The 26,515-nt window shown below is 38.0% G+C and overlaps 1 protein-coding gene across 2 annotated transcripts in view; it reads right to left on the bottom strand.

The window, feature by feature from the left end:
• Positions 1 to 26,515, bottom strand: part of LOC105508389 — a 178,969-nt gene that overhangs the window by 23,962 nt on the left and 128,492 nt on the right. The window contains exon 1 of one of the 2 annotated variants that reach the window (XM_011937260.1): positions 8,090 to 8,198. The exons of the other annotated variant lie outside the window; for it this stretch is intronic. Within the exon in view, the coding sequence (XP_011792650.1) occupies positions 8,090 to 8,186 (97 nt within the window). The 5' untranslated portion in view covers positions 8,187 to 8,198. Of the gene's footprint in view, positions 1 to 8,089; positions 8,199 to 26,515 lie in introns of those variants that run through there. 2 annotated transcript variants of the gene reach the window in all.

Raw genomic sequence — 26,515 nt, forward strand, 5'->3', positions numbered from 1 at the left:
ACCTACTTCCCTAGAGAGGAACCCCAGCATTCTGGATTTCAAGATAAAGAAAAGTTAGCAAGGCCTACTGCAGTCATTGCTCTAAGGTGCATTCTCAATTCTAGCGTTACAAGTGTTCAAGTTTCTGTTTTTATGATAGGCTCCCTCTTCCTGTTACTCATTGTTTCATTTGGATTTGGATTCTGGGGACAGCCTAAATATCACTCCTTCTGTTCTCCATGTTTTTAACCAATTAGGGCTTGTGGGAAGGTAGGCAATGGGATAGAACTACAATGGAATTAGAGAGCAAGAAAGAGAGAGGGAGAATTCCCAGATGGGATTCATGGATGCCGTATCTTCAATGGTTTACATCAGTTTAATATACATTTGCCTGAACAAGAACTGCATGTCGAATACTGTACTATGTACTGGAGATGCAATGAAGAAGAATTTAATAAAGAAGAACACAGGAATACATTCCTTAGTTTTATGGGGCTAATACACAGTATTTAACTCTAAAAGGAAGGGCAGATAAGTAGCATAAAATGAACTTTACAATCAGCTATATTCAAACTTGAATTCTGATTTCATAAATTATTGACTATGGTAAAATACACGTGGTTGCTTATTTTCTTCATTGTTTATCATGAGAGATAGCCAAAGAACATTTTAAAGCATTTTTTTTAGAGTCAGAACAGTATAGTAGGAAGAACATTTTTATGTATTGTCTCAATTTTAAATGATTGTAATTTATTTTATTTTTTCAAAAAAAGCAATTAAAATGTTTTAATATAATGGGTCTACACTACATAATAAATATTTTAAAGACTTAAAATAAATTCAGCATGATGAAAGTTTTCTGCATTAATGAAATATACACAATTTACACTTCAGGCAAAATTAGGATTATGAGTCAAAATACTTCAGTGCTAATTCAAGCCCAGGAACTACTTGTTTCTTGCTTCTGGGAAAGTTATTAATTTTCCATGGCTCTCTTTCCTTGTCTGCATTCTAGAGGAATTTATAGCACTTCGATGAAGATTACTCAGGATCATGAAGGTGGAGAACCAAGCCCTGATACACCCTAGCTATTTAGTAACTTTCAGTTTCTTCCTTCTTCTATCTTGTGATCCATTGCACTACTTAGTCCTCTCTACTCTTGTGACAACAAGCACTGGACTCCTTTGGATTTATAGGGAGGTTTGTTAGAGTATAGAGATGTGACACTTAGATACCATGCTTCCAGGGAAAACAGAATCTCTTGACACCTTCTATTTACATTCGCACTCTTGACACCTTCTATTTGCATTCGCATATGACTTATGTTTACATATCCACAGCTTATTTGATGAGAAAATATAAGCTTTGCCTAGATTATCTGTAAATCATATTCAAAATCATTCATGCCAAGTCTTTGCAGAATGTGGGAAGTATAATTTCATAACCAAACTATTTGAAATTCTAAATCAAAGAAGATATTTCTAACATGCAAATTGCTGACATTTCCCAATATATTTGTAAGATGCCAGTATAGCCAGAGGGAATTTGTCTATAAATGTTCCACATAATGTTCAAATAATGAATTCCTTGTATTAAGCTACTCTAAACATAATTACTTTACTAGTTGTAGGATACCAAGGTTTTGCCTAACTGTTTGGATCCTCAATATGGAGAGAGAAATGAATCAATTTCAGTTGGCATTATTCATGATGCTCACCTAGTTCATAATTCAAACTCCATTGAGAGTGGAGCTTACAGTTTCAGATATAATAGAACTTTATCTTAAAGAATTTCACAGATTAAAAAATAAAGATATATGCTTGTTTATATTATCCCTACCAGTCTTTTAAAATGATAGTTATTGAATATTTTTATATTCCAGACATTGATCTAGAGTCAATTACATAATTTAGTCCTCCCAGTAATCCTGATTTTGAAGTTGGGGAAATTTTCACCTGACAAGTTGATTGACCCAAGGTCAAATGTGTATAAAATAGCACAAAGAAGATAAAAATCCTAGATTGTAAGTTTTTTTGCCCACTATATCTTGTGAGTAAGTAATGATGACAGTATCCCCCTTAAGGTAAGTAAGCTCTAGAGGCCAGATGAAGTGTAAAAATTTCAGTTTAACAAAACTATGTAGAGCTTACAATAGTCTCCTCCCTCCACTCTCCAGAAGTTCGTTCACTGATTAATGCTAAGAAATTCTTTCAACACCTCTTATGTGCCAGGCAGACAAAGCATGGACCTGAGACACAGGTAAGCAGCTCAATGTCTAATCTTCAATATTTTCATCTTTCTTGCCAAAATCAGCAATGTGTCTCACTGGTGAACAGAAAAGTTCCAATCATTAATCATGTAGTATTCGTAAAAATAAGAAGACTACCTCTTGCTGTTTTAAATAACATCTTTATTAACTTTAGAGGGTTACCTTAAGAATGTTTTCTCTTGTGGTAAAAAACATTTACAATTAGCAATTACTTCATCCTCTCTACACTGTCTTAATTGTTAAATTTAAATTAAACTAAATTTACCATGAAACTTTCAAAATAATTTTACAGTGATCTCATTTTTATCTGATTATCTCTTTGTGTTTCTCTCTCATCACTTATTTATTTTATCTTTATTACTCTGTCTCCACCACCCATTCATTTTTTCATTGATTTCTCCATAAGAACTGCAATATACAAAAAGACCTATTTGCCTATTTGCATAAGCAAGATCTAAAATGATGTAGACAAATGTTAATAAGCTGTCATGTGGTGAAATTTAGTTTTTGCCTTTCTCTAACGTTTTTGGATTGTTACATATTCCCTGAATTTTTAACCAATATGATTTTTTTATTTTAGCGGTTTTATCAAAAAAACCTCTTTTTAAAAATTGAGTGATTTCAAAATATATGGGTATTTTCAAGATTGAAAATATCAATTCAAAATTATTATGAACTTTCCTTAATAAAGTATACATCATATATATTTCATACATAATATGAAAAAATACCTCTCAAACCTGAGTGGATTATAAACTAGGTTAGATGTAGATAAAATAAGAGAAATAAATAGAAAATTCACAATATAACTCACTCCAAATAATAACAAGAGTTTTAAAATTCTACAGCTGAGTTGATATATTGTATGTTACAGTAAGCAAATGTATTCCAGTAGTGGATTGAAATAATATTTTACTAAATTAGAAACTGGACTAGTACTTTGTTAATAACCCAGACTTTTGCTTATGGGAGAAATACTAAAAAATTTCAGAACACATTTTTCTTCAATTCAGAGTAATATTGATTGCATAGATGTCAAAATAGCTCTTGTCAAGTTGAAAGTAATGTCTACACATATCTTCTTTATTTTCACCATTACTGAGCATTTACTAAGGGCTATGCACATTATTTCATACTTTATAAGAATTCTTCCATGTATTCTTTAATCAACTATGTAAAATAAACAGTAGTATATTCTCATTTTCAGATGAGTACACACGTTTTCAAGGGTGGTAGGTAATTGTTTCAAGGTTATATAAACCTGAAGTTGAAAAGAGTAGTTGGAAGTTAGTGTTTGCCCCAGCTCCAAATTCTTCCCCTTTCAAAAAAACAAATGGTAATAGTATCCTTAGACTCCATATTGCTTAAATCTTACATGTCAACTAGGCTAGGCTGTGGTGCCTAGTTGCTTAGTCAAACACTAGTTTAGATTTTTTGTGAAGGTATTCTGTGTATGTGGTTAACATATATAATTAGTTGTCTTTAAGTAAAACGGTGTACCTTGTCTGATCTGTTTGAAGACCTTAAGAACAAAAACTGAGATGTCCCAGAGAAGAAGGAATTCTGCTTCAAGATTGTGACATATAAATTCTCAGAGTTTATAGCCTGTTGGCCTGCCCTACAAATTTCACACTATTTCACATTTGCTGGCTCCCATAATGGCATTCGACAATTTCTTTAAAAAAAAAATTTTAGTACACACATACACACAAACACACACACACACACACACACACACACATACTTGGTTCTGCTTCTCTGAGGAACTCTGACAAATGGAGGGTCTACACAATATTTTTTTACTTAGCTAGCTTATTTAAACTTCCTCAAGGTATCATTTGACTGATGTGTCAAATATAATTAATATGATTATATTTACAGATGGTGTATTTCTACTAAGTTTTAAGTCTTATTATTTCTGTAATAAGCACAGAGGGTGACTTTTAATGAAAGGCTACAAATGGAACCAGGTGTAGAAAATATCACACCCTCATTCAAAATATAAATATTTTGCACATTTTGGCTGTATACTTGAAGCTAGGTTAAAAACAATTTTTCACAACTATTTTGTTGCTAATAGAATTGTGTTCTGTGTATATCTAAGTGTATTAATACATTTTCACATTGCTGATAAAGACATACCCAAGACTGGGTAATTTATACAAGGAAAAGGGTTTAATTGGGCTTAGAGTTCCATGTGGTTGGGGAAGCCTCACAATCATGGTGGAAGGCAAGGAAGTGCAAGTCATGTCTACATGGATGGCAGCAGGCAAAGAGAGAGAGCTTGTGCAGGGGAACTCCTCTTTTTAAAGCCATCAGACCTCTTGAGACTTATTCACAATCACAGGAACAGCATGGGAAAGATTTGCTCCCATGATTCAATTACCTCCCACCAGGTCCCTCCCAGAACACGTGGGAATTCAAGATTAAGTTTTGGTAGGGACACAGTCAAACCATATCACTCCACCCCTGGTCACTTCCAAATCTCTTATCTTCACATTTCAAAATCAATTATGCCTTCCCAAGAATCCCACAGAGTCTCAACTCATTTCAGCATTAACTCAAAAGTCCACAGTCCAATGTCTCATCTAAGATAAGGCAAGTCCCTTCTGCCTATGAGCCTGTAAAATCAAAAGCAAGTTAGTTACATCTTAGATACAATGTAGGTACAGGCATTGGGTAAATACAGCCATTCCCAATGGGAGAAATTGGCCAAAACAAAGAGGCTATAGGCCCCATGCAAGTCCTAAATCCAGTAGGGAAGTCAAATACTACAGCTCCAAAATTATCTCCTTTGACTCTGTGTCTCATGTACAGGTCACACTGATGCAAGAGGTGGATTCCCATGGTCTTGGGCAGCTCCATCCCACTGTGGGTTTGCAGGATACAGCCTCCCTCCTGGCTGCTTTCACAGGCTGGCGTTGAGTATATACATCTTTTCCAGGAGCACAGTACAAGCTGTCAGTGCATCTACCATTCTGGGGTCTGGAGGATGGTGGCCTTCTTCTCACAGCTCCACTAGGCAATGCCCCAGGAGGGACACTATATAGTGGTTCTGACCTCACATTTCCCTTCCACACTGCCCTAGTAGAGGTTCTCCATAAGATCCCTGCCCCTGAATCAAACTTCTGCCTGGACATCCAGGTGTTTCCATACATATTCTGAAATCTAGGAGGAGGTTCCCAAACCTCAGGCTCAACACCATATGGAAGCTGCAAGGGTTTGGGGCTTCCACCCTCTGAAGCAACAGCCAAGCTGTACCTTGGCCCCTTTTAGTCACAGCTGGAGTGGCTGGTACACAGGGCATCAAGTACCTAGACTGCACACAGCGCAGGGACCCTGGGCCTGGCCCACAAAACCATTTTCTCCTAGGCCTCCATGCCTGTGATGGGAGGGGCTGTCATGAGTGAGGAACTCTGACATGTCCTGGAGACATTTTCCTCTTTGTCTTGGGGATTAACAGTTGGCTTCTCTTTACTTATGCAAATTTCTGTAGCCAGCTTGAATTTCTCCTCAGAAAATAGGATTTTCTCTTCTATCACTTTCTCAGGCTGCAAATGTTTTGAACTGTTATTCTCTGTTTCCCTTTTAAAACTAAATGCCTTTAAAAGCACCCAAGTCACCTCTTGAATGCCTTGATGCTTAGAAATTTCTTCTGCCAGATGTGTAAATCATCTCTCTCAAGTTCAAATTCCACAAATCTCTAGGGCAGTGGCAAAATGCTGCCAGTGTCTTTGCTAAAATATAATAAGAGTCACCTTTGCTCCAGTTCCCAAAAAGCTCCTCATCTCCATCTGAGACCACCTTAGCCTGAACCTTATTGTTCATATCACTATCAGCATTTTTGTCAAAGCCATTCAACGAGTCTCTAGAAAGTTCCAAACTTTCCCAAATATTTCTGTCTTCTTCTGAGCCCTCCAAACTGTTCCAACCTCTGCCTGTTACCCAGTTCCAAATCACTTCCACATTTTTGGGTATGTTTTCAGCAGCACCCCAATCTAGTGGCATCAGTTTACTGTATTAGTCTGTTTTCTTGTTTTCTTTTCTTTCTTTCTTCATTTTTTTTTTTTTTTTGGCAGATTCTTGTTCTTTTGCCAGGCTGGAATGCAGTGGCATGATCTTGGCTCACTGTAACCTCCACCTCCTGGGTTCAAGTGATTCTCCCACCTCAGCCTCCCAAGTAGCTGGGATTACAGGCGCATGCCACCACATCCAGCTAATTTTTGTATTTTCAGTGGAGATGGGATTTCACCATGTTGGCCAGGATGGTTTAGATCTCTTGACTTCATGATCCACCTGCCTCGGCCTCCCAGAGTGCTGGGATTACAGGCATAAGCCACCATGCCTGGCCGTATTCTTCCATTTTCACACTGATGATAAAGACATACCTGAGATGGGGTAATTTATACAGGAGAAAGGACTTAAATTGGACTTACAGTTTTATGTGTCTGGGGAAGCCTCACAATCACAGTGGAAGGCAAGGAAAAGCAAGTCACATCCTGTATGGATGGCAGCAGGCAAAGAGAGAGAGCTTGTGCAGGGAAACTCCTCTTTCATATCTCATGAGACTTAGTCATTATCACAAAAACAGCATGGGAAAGACTTGCCCCCATAGTTCAGTTACCTCCCACCAGGTCCCTCCCACAACACATGGAAATTCAAGATGAGATTTTGGTGGGGACACAGCAAAATCCTATCACTAAGTTCAGTATTTAAGGATTGGGACCAAGAGAAATATCTTTCACCCTCTCTAATATCTACTATTTACTATTATCTAATAGTAAAATGAAATGCAATTTGTGCCATAATATTTCAGAATTAAGTTACTTCATTTATAAGCTCATTTAGCATTTTCCAAACTTCCCTATTTACATATTACTTTATAATTTTTGACATAAACATTGCTACCTATACTCTAATTTACTTAATACAGTAGTTCCCCTTTATCCTGGGATATGTTCCAAGACCCTCAGTGGATGCTTGAAACTCAGGTAGTACTGAATTCTATAGATACTGTGCTTTTTCTATAAATACATACTTATAATAAAGTCTAATTTATAAAATAGGTGCAGTAAGAGATTAACAATAATAATAACAAAATAATTATAACAATATAATAAAAGTTAGGTAAATGTGTTCTCTTTCTCTCTGTGTGTCTCAAAATATCTTATTTTACTGCACTTAACCTTCCTGTGATCCAAGAGATGGGTAGCATCTATAGTGTGGATACCGTGGACAAAGGGAGGGTTCACATCCCAGGTGGGCTAACACTGGCCAGCATGAGATTTCATCACACTACTCAGAATAGCACACAATTTCAACTTATGAAGTGTTTATTTCAGGAATTTTCCATTTAATATTTTTGGACCACAGTGAACCCCAGGTAACAGAAACCCTGCAAAGTGAAACAGCAGATAACGGACGACTACTGTATTTTAAAGTTAAATCACATTTTACACATTTACTTAAAGAGTAAATTTAGTATTACTATCAAGTGAAAAAAATCCAGACTCATTTGTCATAAATAAAATGTAATAATAAAAATTAATATGAATATAACAAAACAATGTAATTAAGTTCCACTGAATGACTGTTCCCAATTAAACATTCCAGGCTAGGGGCCTTCCTTCACCTGGTTAAAGAGAAGATTACTAAGTGTTAAAGATCTACTAGTTCTGAACTCAGTCTTTCTCTTAATGGGATTTAGGAAGAGTGAAGGCAAACTCTCCTATTTAGTTAAGGTAACATGCTAGTTTGGGGAAAGGCAGTCTCACACATACAGTCTTTCAACTCCCTGCTCTTCCCCTAAGGATATGCCCTGGACCTGGAGCACTTCCTTACCAAGAGAAACAGAGTTCTCACAGCCTGTGCTGGACTTGTGTGGGGATGTCTTTCCCATTTCAGACTCAGTTTTCACTTCTTTGTTCTGCTTCAGCATGTGCACTGTGCAGCATCTGGCCAACCCAACTGCTATATCTGTCCCCTGTGTGGAGGGAACAAGGTCTTCTATTGTGACACAAGAGGAGTGCTGGCTAATTGCCTTTCATTAGCTGCCAGAAAGGATCCACTGGCCATAGGGACTGGTGCCCACTCCTGAAGCCAATCTTGCTCTGTCGCTTCCCTATATGAATAAAATGTTGTTCCATTCAGTGTTTGACTAAGTTGTAGCTTCCTTGGTGACTCTGATAACAAGATGCAGTGGGCAGAAGTGCTCAAACATCCACTCCTGGTAACAAGCAAGAGATGCCACTTACTTAATAACTACTACCTAAAAGTCTCACACTTTGGTAAAGAACAATTTAAATCAATTCTCTTCCCTGTTCTTTCACTTGGATGTACTCATTAAGTGGTTACCTGGTCTCTCCCTAATAACTCCAGAGACAAAGACTTCATGAGAAATCACATTCCCTTTTATTTATTGCTTTGATTGTGAGAATGCTCTTTCTTCGATTGAGCTAATGTCTATTTCTCTACCCATCAGTCTTAGATCAGCCATGTCTATTAAAACTGAAAAGTCTAATCTCTCATTCACACAAGTTGCCTTTCAACACTTCCATCTTTTCGACCTCATCTTCTCACATGTTATGACATCTTTTTGAATTCCTGTGCACATGCACTACAGCTTTCATTATGAATAGATAAGAAACAAAGAAGAAAAGTAACTTCTTTATCAAAGAGAAATTATTTTAGAAGGTAAAAGTTAAAGAAATTTGTTTTTTGTTTTCTTTCTGGAAGAGACTCTCATTATTGCTTTAGGTAATGTAATTTTAAGATTATTAAAGAGATTGCTAAAGAGATTAAAAATTATTAAAGAGATTTAAGACTGTTGGAGAGATTAAAATAATAAATATAAAAGTGTACTTATGTTAAGATTAGAGGTAACATGGACCAGCAGGAAGTATGATGCCATTTGTAACTCTGGAATAAATGTAATACCTTTGCTGTAATGAGTGAATATGGCAGAACTTAGTGCTCAGCTCTTGCCACATTGTCTAGTAAAGAGAAGATACTTAGTAAATGTTCTGGACAAACACAGATGGCCCAAGAGACTCATCAGATGACTTTGATTTTATTTAGTGAAGAATTTTAATTTCATAATTTCCCTGTGTGAAATACTCTTAAACAAACTTATCTTCTTAAACAAAAAACAGGAAGCCTAAAGTAAACCCAACTTGATAATTAAATTACATATAAATATATATGATTTTGAGTACAGATATTCTCACGGTGAATGAAAAAAATCAGTTGAGGTAATCATTACTTAAGAGTTCTTACAGTCTTGGTGGAAGGAAGGAAAAAAAGAATGAGGGAAGAAAAGAACAGAAGAAAGACAAGAATAAAAACAACATCTTCTTGTTGCTCAGACCTACATCTACAAATATTTTGAACTACACAATAAATAACAGTTAAAATTCAAGAACATTCTTTCTCAAAATTTGAAATCAGAAGCTTCATATCAATGGAGGCTAGGAAGTAGATACAGATGAAGTTGCATGGTTTTAATTTCTGGTCAGTATCTCATGGGGCCATTTTTTTTATGATTCAGGTGTAGTTTGGATATTTGCTCAGACAAAATCTCATGTTGAAATGTAATCCCCAGTGTTGGTGGTGGAGCCTTGTGAGAGGTGACTGGATCATGGGGGTGGGTTTCTCATAAATGGTTTAGCACTATCCCCTTGATGATATCCTTGCCGTAGTGAGTGACTTCTCACAAGACCTGACTGTTTAAAAGTGTGTGACACCTCACCCTGTACCTTTCTCCTGCTTTTTGTCATGTATGCCTGCTCCCTCTTTGCCTTCCACTGCAATTGGAAGCTTCCTGAGGTCTCCTCAGAAGCAGATGCTGCTATGCTTTCTGTACAGCCTGCAGAACCATGCATGAGTCCATTAAGCCTCTTATAGAATATCCAGTCTCAAGTATTTGTTTATAGCAATGCAAGAACAGCCTAGTACAGAAAATTGGTGTCAAGGAGTGGGGCATTCCTATAAAAGTACCCGAAAATGTGGAGGCAGCTTTGGAACTCAGTAACAGGCAGAGGTTGGAAGAGTTTGGAGGGCTGAGAAGAAGACAGGAATATGAAGGAACATTTGAAACTTCTTAGAGACTGGTTCAATGGTTGTGAACAAAATTTATTGAGAACTGGAGCAAAGGTCACACATGTGTCTTAGCAGAGTTTGGTTGCATTGTGCCCCTACTGTAGGGACCTGTGGAGGTTTGAGCCTCAGAGTGACAAGTTAGGGCATCTGGTGAAAGACATTTATAAGCAGTAAAGCATTCAAGATGTGGGCTGCCTGCTTCTAGCAACCTATGCTCAGATATAGGAGCAAAGAAATGGCTTAGGGTTGGAATTTATGTTTAAAAGGAAAGCAGAGCATAAATGTTTAGAAAATCTGCAGGTTGGCCATGTGGTAGAAATTAAAAGCCTATTTTTCAGAAGAAGTTAGGCAGGGTGCTGAGCAGCCATTTGCTAGAGAAATTTGTATAACTAAAAGGAAGGCAAGTGCTGAGAGCCAAGACAGTAGGAAAAAGGCCTCAAAGGCATTTCAGATACCTTCAAGGAAGCCCCTCCCATTACAGGCCAGGAGGTCTAGGAAGGAAGAATGATTTCATGGGCCATACCCAGGATACCATTGCCCTGTGGATCCTTGGAACACTGTTCTCCATCCGCCCACTCTGGCTCCAGTCTCAGCTTAAAGGGACCTGGGTACAACTTGGGCTGCAGCTCTCGAGGGTGCAAGCCATAAGCCTTGGTGTCTTTCATGTGGTTTTAAGCCTGTGGGTGCAAGAGTTGAGGTTTGGGAGCCTCTGCCTAGATTTCAGAGGATGTATGGAAAAGCCTGCATGTCTAGGCAGAAGGGTGCTGCAGAGTTGGATCCCTGGCAGAGAAACTCTTTTAGGGCCATGTGGGAAGGAAATGTGGGGTTGGAGCCCCACACAGTCTCTGCAAGGGCACTTCTTAGTGGAGCTGTGAGAAAGGGACCACAAACCTCCACACTCCAGAAAGGTAAAGCCGCTGGTAGCTTATAACCTGCACATGGAAAAGTCACAAGCATGCAACCCCAACCTGTGAGAGCAGCTGTGGAGCCTGAACACTGCAAAACCACAGAAGTGGAGCTGCCCAAGGCCTCGGGTGTTTATCCTTCACAGCTGGATATGGGACATGGAGTCAAAGGAGATCATTTTGGAGCTTTAAGATTTAATGACTGCCCTGCTGGGTTTTGAACTTGCATGAGACTTGTAGCCCATTTCCTTTGGCTGATTCCTGCCTTTTGGAATGGCAGTGTTTACCTAATGCCTATACTTCCATTGGATCTTGGAAATAAACAACTTGCTTTGATTTTACAGGCCCATAGGTAGGAGATGAGTCTCAGAAAAGACTTCAGTCTTGGACTTGAGACTTTTGAATTAATGCTGGAATGAATTAAGACTTTGTGGGGACTATCAGGCAGGGATGATTGTATTTTGAATATGAGAAGGACATGAGATTTGGGGGGACCCAGGGATGGAATAATATGGTTTAGTTACTTGCCACACCCAAATTTCATGTTGAAGCGCAATCCTCAACGTTGGAGATGGATCCTGGTGGGAGGTAGTTGAATCATGGGGATAGATTTTTCATGAATGATTTAACATCATTCCCTTGGTGCTGTCCTCACCATACTGAGTGACTTCTCGCAAGATCTGACTGTTTAAAAGTGTGACACCTCGCTCCCCTCACTTGCTCCTGCTTTTGCTATGTAATGTGCCTGCTCCCTCTTCGCCTTCTGCCATGATTGGAAGCATCCTGAGACCTCCTCAAAAGCAGATGGCACTGCACTTCTTGCACAGCCTGCAGAACCATTAACCAATTAAATCTCTTTTCTTATATATTACCCAGTCTCAGGTATTTCTTTACAGCAATGCAATAATGGCCTAATATAAATTCAAAATGTCCTTGTTAAGATATGTGATTAAAAGAAATAGAGTTTTATAACTGGAACCACAACCTAATTTTTTGTCTTGCTTTTACTCTAATCATCTGGGCCAAATAAAAACTTGGTTTGTTGATCTATTTGCTGACTAGTAAGATACAGATATTGACCTGATACATAGCATTTTGCCAGAGGATAGAGGATGCTAATCATTTACCCTGCCTTCCCTTTGGGTCCTAACCAATTGTGATATCAACATAAGAGGACTTGAAAAATATAGCTGGTACCTGTGCCTAAGCAAGGCTTTCTATACACACCTTCTGAGTTGAAAGTACTCAGAAGACTGGTTGAACAAGTCTCTGTACTACCTTGTACATTCACAGGTTGAGAGACTACACTTGTTTTTAAGGCCGTCTGTACCATGGACCCTCTACCTCCTATGGAGCACAAGTCTCTCCAAATTAAGGATGAGATTTGCTCTTTTGGTTTCATTTAGGCACATTCATGTCTTGACACACCACTTGTTAAATTCTTATGCACATGTAATAAAGTCCTGGCTTAGAAGTGAAATGCAAACCCTCATCATAACTTTTTTCTTAGAATTTGTCTATGTTGTAGACAGAAAAAAGATAGTATTCTTATTAGCAAAGCCTGTTTCCACTGAAGATATTTTTTCAAATCTGATCAATGTCAAAGGATTTTCAGAAAGGTTTCTCATTTTGAAAGAAACTTAACGGGTCTTCCAAATGGGAAAGTCAGCAGAAGATTAGAGGGTTTTGATGTCACGGTTCAAGTAGCTTAAGGCAAGCATCTCAAGGTGAGAAACTAATTAGGATAGGACAAAGTAAATAGTCTAATAATTTACAATCGGTGGTCCCAGCAAGATGAGAGTCTTGAAGTGAGTTTGACAAATGAGATGTTTGCCTACATGAGCAATCTAATGTCCTCATAGGAGAACTGTTTGCCCATATGAGAAAACTGTTTGTTCAGATATATTGGTTTGTAGGAATTTAGTGAAGCAAACAGGGAAGCTATGTATTGGCTTATAGTCTTATCTTTCTGAGAAAGATTTCCCTGGAAAAGGTGGTTAAGTCATGTTGACAGAGATGGCTTCAGTTCTCAGTCCTGTTAGTTAAGTTCTGTGGATACAGATGGTCCCAAATCTCACACCTCTGTAATTTCTCTCTTACTGTTCCCCAGTCCAAACAAACATTTATTTTTCTACTGGGAGATGACTCTTTTATTTATAACAAGTTTCTTATCTTCCATTTTGTTGTTATACTTACTTTACTTACTTGTCAGATATAGCTTTACTTAGATTGTGTTGTCTTAGCAAATATGAATAATGATTTTTTAAAAAATATCCATGGGTTAAGACGTCTAACCTATTTAGAGGGTTCCTCCGGATTTTCTACTTTATTTAAACTTGGCTTCTCTGTAAATGGTCTTGGGACCATCCCAATATTTCTAATCTACACTTTATTACAACAAATGCTTCTTAAGCATCTATTTTATGACAAGTATTGTGTAAAGTCAGATGTTCTTAACCTTGAATTTCATTTGAATCACTTTGAGAGCTTTAAAATAAAATAATGGGGAGTTTTAAAAAGTACTGATACTCAGGCCAGCACTTAAACTTTTGTTTAATTGACCTGGAGCATGGTCTAGGAATTAGAATTCTTTTCAGTCTCTTCAGGCGATTTTAATTTTTCAACCGGGATTTTAGTGAAGTCAGTAATGAACAAGACACCTGTGGTTTCAAGGAGCTTAGTAGAGGGAAAAAAAACACATTACACCAATACAATAATACTTGTTAGAATAAAATTGTGGTTATGTGCTACAAAGTAAAATTTCAGGTTGCTGTGAGAGCTTATAGCATAGTTACCTAACCTCTGTGTTAGGGATGTCAGAGGAGGATGCCCTGGGAAAGAGACATGTAGGGTAAGACTTGAAGGATGAGCAGAAATTAACCAGAAAATACAAGAAAAGAAGCAGCAAGGTGAACAACATGCTTTGGGACTGGGAAGGTCTTGACCAGCTAAAGGGTGAGAGAGAAGACTAGTGTAAGTAGAGTTTAGTGAATAGGTAGCTGGTTGTAGTATAAAACTCATGGTAGAGTTAGCAGTGGCTAAATCATTCAGGGCTTCCAGGGGAGAGGAAGGTTTTTTGTTTTGTTTTGTTTTGTTTTGTTGTTTTTCTTCATCATAAGGGTAATGGGAAACTATGAGATAATTCATCCAAATGTATTTTATAAAGTTTACACTAGCAGGCAACCACAGATGGGATTAATTTAAGGGAGGGGCAATGGACCAGGATGGGCTGTGGAAACTTGGATCAGAGGCTATTGCAGACCAGGTCGGAAATAACTTTGGACAGGAGTGTAAAAGTGGTGGTGGAGACAAATTGAAAGATATGAAATATTCTTTGGTGATATCCTCAACAGAACTTTTCAATTAGTTGAATATGGCTATCTGTTAGTAATTGAACTGATAGGGCCAACACTATTAATTCTACCAGCACTCTCATTCTATAATTATATTATTTTAGTTTATTTAGAAACTCCTGAGCCAGCAGAATTTGTCACACACATTAAAGCCTGGCCTAGGTTCATTTAAAGTTCTTGAGTATTCCAAATATTCCAGGGAGTTAGTTATTAGTCAATAAATATATTTTCGGGGGAAAAATATTAAGAAATTTAAACTTCATATAAATGTTCTGATAAAATTTAAAGCGTGGACTTTTTTTAATGTCAGTACTTTGAAAGTGTTTCTTTTCCAACATCAAAAGTGAGCTGACCAATATGAGCTTGCTAGCATACTCTGCCCAAGTTATCCAGCACAAGAGTGTTTAGGTTAATAAAGGTCATTTTGCTCCAGATTACCCTCCGTAGTTGAATCATTTTATTTTTGAGAAGAAAGTATAGTGAAAATATCATTCTTATATATTGGCGGTAAGTATAAAATTTGGTCTTTTTTTCCTGCTGTACTAAATGTTCACAGGCCTGTAGTGAACAAGATAATATTTACTAAAACACAAATTAATATTTAGCAGAGAAACAACTTAGACTCACTCTGGACTCCCATAAAAATTGATTTCTTAGACATTTAAATATATTTACTTAATACTGCAATATTATATACTTTTCCTAAAGCAAATTTTAAGACATAATATTTGGAAATTTAGTAGAGGTTGTCAAAGCTACATCTGTTGGCCAATACCAGTTACTTTTATAAAATTGTATCATTTCCTGCTTAAACACTTTATTAACTATATTATGGCCCAAGATTTCTGACAGCATGTCAAGGTGCTTTATCTTCTAAGAGAAATTTCAGTTAGACTTGCAATTGCTAACTCAGAAGCAGACTTTAAATGCAGGCAATAATAAGCATAATGATGGATACATGTCATTGTACATTTGACACAACCCATAGAATAGATACCACCAAGAATGAATCCTAATGTAAACTGTAGATTCTGGGTGATAATGACTTGCCAATGTAGGTTCAAGAGCTGCAACTGATGTACCGTTCTGGTAAGGGATGTTGATAGTAGGAGAGGTTGTGCAAATGTGGGGTCAAGGAGTATATGGGAACCTTCTGTATACTCTGTTCAGTTTTCCTGTGAACCTCAAACTGCTCTAAAAAATAAAGTCTATTAAAAATGCAAGGAATAGTACAATTCTTAACTTTATTGAAAACTTTGCTAATGAGGTAGAAGTTAGGACTTGAAAAAACGTAAGAGAATAGCAGTGTTCCCCTCAAGAACTCACAGGCCAACCCTGGCACTATCCTCTGGTTTTGAAACCCTGACCTACCTGGGTGGGAGTGATACTCATAGCCCATCTCAAATTGTTTATTTCTGTCCTGGTGCTAGATTTATGTTAAGAAATCTACAAATTTTGTTTTGGCTTCTTCACAGGTATATTATACAAATTATACAATAGAACTGTTTATGCCCATGGAGAGGTTGGCATGGAGTGTGTGTGTGTACAAAAAGGGGGGGAGTGGGGAGGAAGAGATTTTGTAGAGATTAAGAGAGAATGCACTGAAGATTCAGACAATTTTCATTTCACATCTTAGCTCTGCTGTTTTCTGTCCTTCTTCAATAAAAATTAGTTAACTTCTCTCAGACTTTTTTATCTATAAAATTGTGTTAATATTAGGTGAGTGTAAAATTATTTGCAATTTTTGCATTGCTGGAATTTGCCTTTTGATATTGGATTACAATCTTAAATAAATGTGGTTATGTTATACATCATTTTAATGAACATCTCTTACTTTATGTTGTTTTGCTAATGAGTTATTACTTGCTGTTAATTTCAGGCTATGGAAATGGTATTAGACAAAAAGCAAATTCTAGCAATTTTCTTATTCTAGCTCAAAATATGTTGTAAAGCAGCAAAGACAACTTGCAACATCAGCAATGCATTTGGCCCAGGAACTGCTAATGAACATACAGTGCAGTGGTGGTTCAAGAAGTTTTGCAAAGGAGACCAGAGCCTTGAAGATGAGGAGCGTAGTGGCCGGCCACTGGAAGTTGACAACGACCAATTGAGAACAGTTGTCAAAGCTGATTCTCTCACAACTATGGGAGATGTTGCCGAAGAACTCAGAGGTGACCATTTTATGGTCATTCAGCATTTGAGGCAAATTGGAAAGGTGAAAAAGCTCGGTAAGTGGGTGCCTCATGAGCTGAGTGAAAATCAAAAAAATCGTCATTTTAAAGTGTCATTTTCTCTTATTCTACGCAACAGCAATGAACCATTTCTCTCTCGGATTGTGACGTGGGACAAAAATTGGATTTTATATGACCAGCTCAGTGGTTGGACTGAGAAGAAGCTCCAAAGCACTTCCCAAAGCCAAACTTGCACCAAAAGCAGGACATGGTCACTGTTTGGTGGTCTGCTGCCAGTCTGATCCACTACAGCTTTCTGAATCCTGGGCCAACCATTACATCTGAGAAGTATGCCCTGAGAAGTATGCCCATGAAACTGATGAGATACACTGAAAACTGCAGTGCCCGCAGCCGGTATGGGTCAACAGAAAGGGCCCAGGTCTTCTCCATGACAATGCCTGACCACACATCACACAACCAATGCTTCCAAAGTTGAATGAATTGGGCTACGAAGTGTGGCCTCATCCGCCGTAGTTACTTGACCCCTCGCCAACCAACTACCACTCCTTCAAGCATCTCCATAACTTTTTGCAGAAAAAATGCTTCCACAACCAGCAAGATGCAGAAAATGTTTTCCAAGAGTTTGTCAAATTCCGAAGCAAAAATTTTTACACTACAGCGATAAACACTTATTTATTGTTGGCAAAAATGTGTGTTGATTGTAATGATCCCTATTTTGATTAATAGAGATGTGTTTGAGCCTAGTTATAATGGTTTAAAATTCACAGCCTGAAAGCGCAATTACTTTTGCACCACCGTAACATTACTTATTCTCAGGCTGGCGGTGAAAATTAAATAACAAAATACTCATATTTGACCCAGTACAGTGGGTCACAGAATCAATGCCACTTACCATTTGACCTTTGATAAGTCTCTCAACTGCTTGGGGACTCCAGTTCTTTATTTGAAAAGATGGGAGTTTCATAGAATTATGGTTTGATCCCTCCAAGCTGTAAAATGTCATGATTCTTTTAAGTGCTAACTGGACCTTAAGGGAAATAATGCACTGACCTGTTTTCTCATTAATACCATTTTGTGAACAACACGACTAAATATTCACTGCACTGGAGAAATGAAAACATTATGATTTTACAGGCAGGGTTTTATTCTATCCCTCAAAATCTGGCAGATAGTGAAATACTTGGAACATAGAGAAAGCAGCTTCTATTACATTTCCTGTGTGTTCATAGAGGGAGAGTATATTCCACTGTTACCCAGATAATTGTGTAGGTGTGTAGCTGCCACAATCCTAAAACCAGACATGGCCTACAACTAGGACTGCAGATCAATGTTACTGTGCCACCGGATGCAGGGGCTGACGCCTGTAATCCTAGCACTTTGGGAGACTGGGGTGGGCGGTTCACAAGGTCAGGAGATGGAGACCATCCTGGCCAACATGATAAAACCCCATCTCTACCAAAAATACAAAAATTAGCTGGGCGTAGTGGCACACGCCTGTAGTCCCAGCTACTCGGGAGGCTGAGGAAGGAGAATCACTTGAACCAGGGAGGCGGGGGTTGCAGTGAGCCGATATTGTGCCGAATGAGTGAGAACTCCATCCCAAAAAAAACAGAGTGAGACTCCGTCTCAAAAAAAAAAAAAAAAAAAAATTAGTATGCCCAGGTAAACTTCAAATCCATGTAAACAACGATTTTTATTTAGTATAAATATTTTCTAAATATTACACTGGACCATGTACTAAAAAATTATTCTTTGCTTATCAGAAATTCAAATATAACTGGGAATTCTATATTTTTATTTACTAAATATGTCAACCTTACAAAATTCATATAGCTTTTTTTTTTTCTTATAGCTGTTAAAAAATATACAACTACCCTCAAATCTACGCTCTCCTCTGTGTTTTCATTGCCACTTGGTTAAGGTGGGATCATCTCTAAGGCTCTTTCCACTATGCTGAAGAACATTGACTTCTATTGTATTTTCTACTGATGAATGGGACTTCATATCCATTTATTCACTGCCATTCCTTTACACAACCTCTGGGTCTCCAAGTGATGCTGGTTGACCTACTCGGAGGGTAAAGCCCATGACCATGAACGGAAAACTCAACTATCGAACTTACATAAGACTCCAACTCACCATCAATATGGAGATTAGGTTCAACTTTTTATTATTCCAAGGTTAACACCAACCGGGTTAATGGGGTCAGAACTGCATTTGTTGGGTCAGAGCATGAAGTGGTGTTTAGATGAAAAGACAATTGTTAAAATCCACAAAGAGAGCTAATGATAATGAGATGCTTAATGGTGTGATGGAGGAGAGACAGCTGTAACACTCCCTTAATGGAAGTTCAAATGATTTTTGGTGAACTTTCTCTAACTCTTTTGCTCTCGCGTTATGTATGATTTATCACATCTAAAGCTCTGAGCCCAATGGATAAGCCTGGATTTTGAGATATACTTTCAGGCACTCTTTAACCAGTTCTGATGTTTTGTTATATGTGAGCTCTCTTTCCTCTTGAAAGTAAACATAGGTAGTATTCAGAAAGTACACAGAGAAATGATAGTAGTGGAAGATAACAGTGAAACTGACAAATTCTAATTGTTGAGCAATTATCAGATTCTTTGTAAATTATTGTGTTGGTGGGAGGAAATATCCAAAGCCAAACAAGGTGATATTCTTTAGGACTTATGGAATTTAGCTTATTGTGGCTCTCTTCTCCATAAAATGGCACAACTTGTCACTCATTCTCCTTCACCATTACCCCACCCTATATATGTCTGATTCTGACTGTGTGTCTTTCAGGAAACCAGCATCCCATGGTGTTTAAGTACTCCAGAATTAGAGGTGGACTGAATTCATGGCTCTGCCGCACACTTACTTATGATCTTCATGACCTTTAGAATTCACTTAAATTCTCTGACTCTCAATTTCTCCTTTGATGCACACATGCATAGAATACATAAAATCTGTACTTCAAAATCATAATGAAGCCTAAGTCGGTTAGTTCATGTCCAGTTCTAAGCACACAGTAATTATCCAATATCTTGAAAGAAAATAATTCTTAGTATTGATTTTAATGGAAAATATAAACTCATACTGGTATTAGGGAAAGTGGGTAAATTTTGCTATAATCTTTTAGAGGGAAAAACTTCCCAATTATGACTCAAAACCACAAGCAATAACAGAAAAGGCTGACAAGTTATACTACAAAACCACAATAACCTTTGCTTAGCAAAGGACAGAATTATCAAAGTGAAAATAAAAAAATTTTAAAACCTGGAAAACTAGAAAAAATTATTCTGGTCATAGAATAACTCTAACCACAAGCTGCTTTTTCCAACCCTCAGGTGTTCCTCTCCTCCCCTTTCTGTCTGCCTGGTCCTGAGCATTGTGTCCTTGTCCTTCTTGAAGTCACTTGAGTCTAATCCCATTTCCATATTTGTCTAAATGTTACCAAGATTCGCTCTCCTTAGAAATAACCCCCAATTGGGAAGTACTTTATAAACAGCATACACTTCACACTTGGATTAATAATTTTCCATGAATATGACCAATCTATGTCAGCACTTCTAATTATCAGAGATTGTGAGTCTTTTCTCTAATTTTGACCCAACCTGGTCTAAAAATAAGAAAGCAGTGTGAAAGAGAGAGACAAACCTTTAATAGTTCTTCCAAAAGCCATAAGAATCCTTATATCTCCAGAAGTAAAATTCCCTCAAACAAAAATCTTGACCCAATTATCCCTCAGGTTGGGTCCTAACAACTGTTTCCTTGATCTTGATGGTTTGTTCTCTCCCTGCCTCAGGGGATAACATGAATGGAAGGGCTCAGCTTAAATGTAACTAAACAGCACTTGTAACCATCTCGCTTTAACACTTTTTTTCCTGTTTTTATTTGTGCTTCAGACCTTCACCTGCTTTCAAATTTCAGCATTCCTGTTTCTTGAAATAATCATATGCTGACTTTGTCCTTAAGACATAGCACATGATCTTCACAAAATCATGTAGAATTGTTGGTTGCCCAAACACTAAATGAAGATTCAGAGAATGAAGAATATGGTTTCTCAAGCACAGTATCAGCCTGTCACATCTCTTACAATGTGCTTAGGGAAGGATACAGGGAAGATACAGTTATTAACCAACTATTTGGTCAACATAGTAGGCAAATAAAAATATTTTAACGTGTGAAAAACATTGCGAGAGTATGTTGTATTGTCCAATTTCCCAATCTAATAAAATTCACAGAGATTAATATATTTCATTATGTAACTCAAACGTGCTTTGAGTTCCTACTATGCCAGACACTCTTCTAGGTGATGGGGTGACAACGGAGAATTAGATCAATGCCACCTTCTCCTACCTCTGCAGAGTTTATAATCTGGCAAAGAATGGTATAATAAACACAATGTTTACATATATGTTAATATCATATAGGCTGTTCAAGATAATATGGACTAAGGAACATAAAATTAAGAGCAATATGAGGGAGTTGCAGTACTAAACATGGTGGTCAGGGCTTCCCTCCACGAAACTGTGAGATGGAAACAAATGCCCGAAGGTGAGGGAGTGAGCCCTGTAACTGTCTGAGGATGACTGTTACAGACAGTCCATTAGCACATTTTGGCATAGCTGGAGAGGCATAGGCAATGAGAAGGACATTGAGAAAAGACTTTAAAGAGAAGGGAAATAGCAAAACCAGGGGTAGCAGTTAGAAATCAATTAAGAAAATTCCCCATATTACATAGCAAGAAGGTGGGAAAATTGGAATTCAAATTATGGTTTTTCTGACTCCAAAATTTCAGCTCTTGGCCCAAGCTTGCATTGTAAATTCACTGTTGCTTTTTTGTGGCACAAGGTTTGTAGTGGATGAGCTGGGGGAAGGATAGAAATAACTTTGTTACCCACACTAAACCTGCCTCCCTTTTCCCATATTTGTCTGCTGCCCTCTCCTTTCTGAGGTTTGATTGGAAGAGGGAGCTATAGGAATCTCTTGAGTTGCTTTCAGAGGATATAAAATGATTCCACAAATAAAATATTGAATTCAATTATTGTGGTAGTTTTCCACTTCAATCTGTGTTTTAGACAGCCATCAAAAATTTTCCCACCTTATTATGAAATAATTTAAGGAGAAATGTGAAGGCAGGTCAAAAGAAAAGCATGGGACCATTGACTTCAGCTGAACATCTCTAATTGTGGCTTTAATTGTAATGGAGATTTGACTGAATTCTAACAGCGTTTAGAGGTGGGAATTTCTAATAAGATACATTCAATAGAGGAATTCTTATAATGCATTGGTGCTTAGGACAATGTGTGGTTTTAAAAATCTTTGTTATGTGCCCATAAACTATACATTGAGAATCAATTCTAAAAGATCAGTCCTGAAGACATAATAAATGACCTGTAAAGTTTGTCCATGAACTCTATGAAATTCTGTGTATGTGTATACTCACTATTTGGGGAATAAGACCTATAGATTCCTTTAGTTTATTTACCTCAAATAAAGTAAGACCAAGACCAGTGTGTTTCCTTAAGACTTACTACTCTGTGAAACAATGATATTTTAGATTTGTGAGTACTTCACAGTTTACGAAACACACACACACACACACATCTATTTAACCTCAGTATTCAAAGAACCCTTAGCATTGGTTGTCTAAACAACATCCCATGCTAAGTTTTTTGGAATGGAGTAAATTATAAATAATATTTTTAAAAATGTGTGAAAAGTTGGCTACTTAGAAAAACATTGTTGTGACCACAATGTTTATATTAGTCTACATGATTAGGTTTCCTGGTGTATAAATAGACACACTCAAACTTGTTTAAGCAATGAAGAGAACTGGTTCAGATAACTGAAAAGTACAGAGATAAAGTTGCTTTTAGGTGTGGTTTGATCCAGAAGTTAATTGTGGCTGCCAGGTGCCAGTTCTTTCAGCTCTGCCACTTCAGTGTGTCAGTTTTATCCCAAGTTGGTGTCTCTTGTGGAAGCAAATGGTCATAACAATTTCATGTATCTTGTTCCTTGCAAAGTGAAGAGGAAGTGAGACCCTTGGATGCAGCATTGACTGGCCAGTCCTGGGACCATCCCATTGGGCTAATGCATTGGTTCACATGTCAACTACTGAACCCAGTTTTTGAGAACAGAGGACACAGCGTGTGCTCATTGGCCTCAGCATGGTCACATACCCTTCTGGAAGAGCTGAGAGTACAGTCGCATTCCCTGGGGCCACATGGACAGCAAAATGAAAAATTAGTGGTCTTAGAAAAGGGAAAAAATTATGAACACTGGGAAAGTGGAAAGATGACTTCTACACTGAGGCAGATGAAAAATAGTGTCAACAGCAAACACTGGAGGAGAATATCTTGATAAAAGCAGCATTAAGGCTATTTAAAAGGAAGAAACAGAAGCCCAGAGAGTTGGAATAGCAGCCTATAGGCACACAAGCAGTAAGTGGAGGAACTGGGACTCAAAGCCAGAACTTCTAACCGCAAATCTATTGTTCTTTCTATCATATACTGTTATTTCCACAGAGAACCAAGTGCTTAGAGTTCATAAACTGCAAAGCAAATTTGGCTGGGCCTGTGGGAATAAACTGCTGGGTAATATATGACTTAGACCAATGACAGCTGTGAATTTCAGTTTCAGTTCCAGATACAGAGAGAGTTCGCAGAATGGTGTAGTTTTCACTTGCTGGGCACAGTAATGCTCTTCACTTCTCAGAGACTTTTCAGCTAAGACTGTCAAAGGTCTCTGTAAAGGTGAAACATACTCTACTCCACGACTGAGGAGCCAGAGGCAAAGGGTAGTGAATTAGCCAAGCTACCACTAGCGCAGTCTAGATGGCCTTGGTCTCCACTGAGCAGCTGATGGTTGTTTTCTACTATAAATAAGTACATGCACACAGGATCCTGAGAGTCACAGACCAAGTCACCAAGGGTGACCCAGAGTACCTGTGGTTAACTTTTCTGTGGCCAGAGAGAGAAAATGGAAAAGTTCAGTAGCAAAGTAAATTTTTGCCAGCATTGTGTTGTTGAAAAATGCCCATGACTGAAGTCAGCAGATTAAGTTCTGCTCGTGGTTCAGTAAGAATATAACCTTGGCCATATTAGTATTCCTCTCAGTTTAAGAGGAGGAATCTCGACTAGATCACCAGAGACTTCCCCAACCCCCAACCCAGCTTTGAGAGTTTGTGTGCTTTGTTTTCGGTCTTTACTCTTTTTTTTCCATTTTTTTATGTATTTTTATTTTTTGATATGGAGTGTCACTTTGTCACCCAGTCTGGAGTGCAGAGGCGGGATTTCGGCTCACTGCAAGCTCCGCCTCCTGGGTTCACGCCATTCTCCTGCCTCAGACTCCCGAGTAGCTGGGACTACAGGCGCCCGCCACCACACCTGGCTAATTTTTTATATTTTTAGTAGAGACGGGGTTCCTGCATGTTAGCCAGGATGGTCTCGATCTCCTGACCTCATGATCTGCCTGCCTCGGCCTCCCAAAGTGCTGCGATTAAAATGCAAAGTCTGGTTCAGCAGGCAAAGGGTGGAGCTTGAGGCTCTGCATTTCTAATAAACTCCTGATAGATACCAAAGCTGCCCATGCCCAGTCATATTTTAGACACTAGGAGTAGAAAGCGTTTAGAATTCAGTGTATGTTTCCAGCAAAATACAGCCAGAGGAAAAAGACAGGTGGAGAGAAAAAGGAATGGGGAAAGTGTGACTCTATTGATTTTTTAAAATATGTTATTTACAAATCAAGTTTAAGTTGAGACTTACAGATTTAAAAACAAAACTATCCTTTGATAAAAGCATACATTCAAAGAAAAACATCAATACGATTTACTTAAATGAATTATTGATATCCTCACAGCAGTTTGTTGTTTTAGCTGATGAGGAGAAGCACAGTGGCCAGTTCTCCTTTGAATGGCACAACTCCTTTCGAGAAATATGAAGAAGGTTCTAAAGGCCCCCTGCACATGATACACTAAAGCACAGGGCGAGGTGGGGGAGGGTTCAAGGATTTATTTCCTCAGTGGTCCAGGGCTGTCCTGCCAGCTAGAGATGTATTGGACTGTCTGCCAGGATCTCTGATTCCTAATTCAGGGCTGTTGCTATTAATGGCACTACTCATCAAACTAAGTCACCTCCTCTATGACCTACATCCTTTTTTGCCAACTTTTTGTGTTAATGGAATCACTCTATCTCTGCAATGAAATGCAAATCATTATTCTTCAAATAACAGTCATGGTGATCCTGAAGCTCGTTGTGTAGGCTTCCTTCATTTATCTTTCCCTATAATTTCAGTAATGAGCATAAAAGGATATAGGCAAAAATAGTATGTTCAGAAATGCCAACATAAAACCCAGCAGTGACTCATTTCACAAGCTATCTTTTATTTTCCCTGTTCTCATTCCCTGGGTCATTGATGAACAAAGTTGTCAGCCTTGCTTCATATGTTACCTCTTGCACGGATTCAGCAATAATAATTGGAACTCAGAATAAATGTGTGTCCAGGAATGAATGATCTACCCTTTATTCACCAGATGATTCAAGATTTCCTGTTTCTCCATTGTCATTTTTATACTGCACATGCTCTTTTTTCTCTGCAATGCTTTATTGACCTCTTTCATGTTGAAAAGAAGCAGATAAAAGAGGCAGCCAATTAGGAGCTGGGAGGCATGTGCTGTGTTGGGCTCCTTCATGCTGGAGCAGCACAGGTGCGTTATGTTATGTATTGGTTGATAAACTCACTTTTGTCCCCCTAATTTGGAAGCGCCTGGGGAAGAAAATCATACTATTGGCCATTTTCAACTATACTATTCCAAGTCTATTGGATTCCTGGTGAATATTTTTTTGGTCATTAAAAACCATTATTTTTATAAGTTATAGGAAGATATTTTGGTAGTTCTGAAATCCAGCTGAACTCCTTAAGCACAGGTACATTGTTTAGCCCAACCTTTAACAATACATAATAATATCGGTAATGATAGCAACTAACATTTATTGAGACTTTATAATATTCAATTGCATAGTTATAAATATTTATTTCCACTAGTATTCTTGGGGAACCTATAAAGCAGTATTATCATTCTTCTTCTTTTCCTCCTCCTCCTTCTTCTTATTATTCCTTGTCTGTAGATTTTTTTTAAACGGTCTCAGGAAGATTACACACCATCTCAAGTCATGCATTTATCAGTTACAGAGCCAAGATTGAAACAGCTCCAGAATCTGTGCCTTACCTCCTTTATTTGGGCTTCTTTGATATAAGCCTAGTGCGGCTGTTCTATTCAACATCCCTCCTCATTACAAGGTGTCGACAAAAGTAGAGGTCCTGATTGTCCTGTTCCCAATCAGTCCTGTTCCCTGGTTGTCCTGTTCCCTACCAATACTAAGAATAATGCCCACATCTGGCTAGGACTTACTTTCTAATTGGAGAGAGAGAGGAAAGCAGGGAGATGAAGAGAAGGGGAGGGGAAGGGAGGAAGAAAGAAAGTAAGAAAACATTGTGAAGCCTCTACTGGCATGTTAAATTATTTGCTAGGTTCGATGTCAACATCCCAGATCCCAGGAAGCCACAGAAGGGAGGGCAGAAAAAAACATGATAATGATGTTTGTGGAAAAGTAAAATCAATCTGGTGATACTGTAGGCAAAACATCTTGCAATATTAGCTTTAATGCAAAATAACATTCTATGAAATATTTATTTAAAATCTGTTACCTTAAT

The sequence above is a fragment of the Colobus angolensis genome, unplaced genomic scaffold, assembly GCF_000951035.1.
Source record: "Colobus angolensis palliatus isolate OR3802 unplaced genomic scaffold, Cang.pa_1.0 Scaffold160, whole genome shotgun sequence".
Lineage (NCBI taxonomy): Eukaryota > Metazoa > Chordata > Mammalia > Primates > Cercopithecidae > Colobus > Colobus angolensis.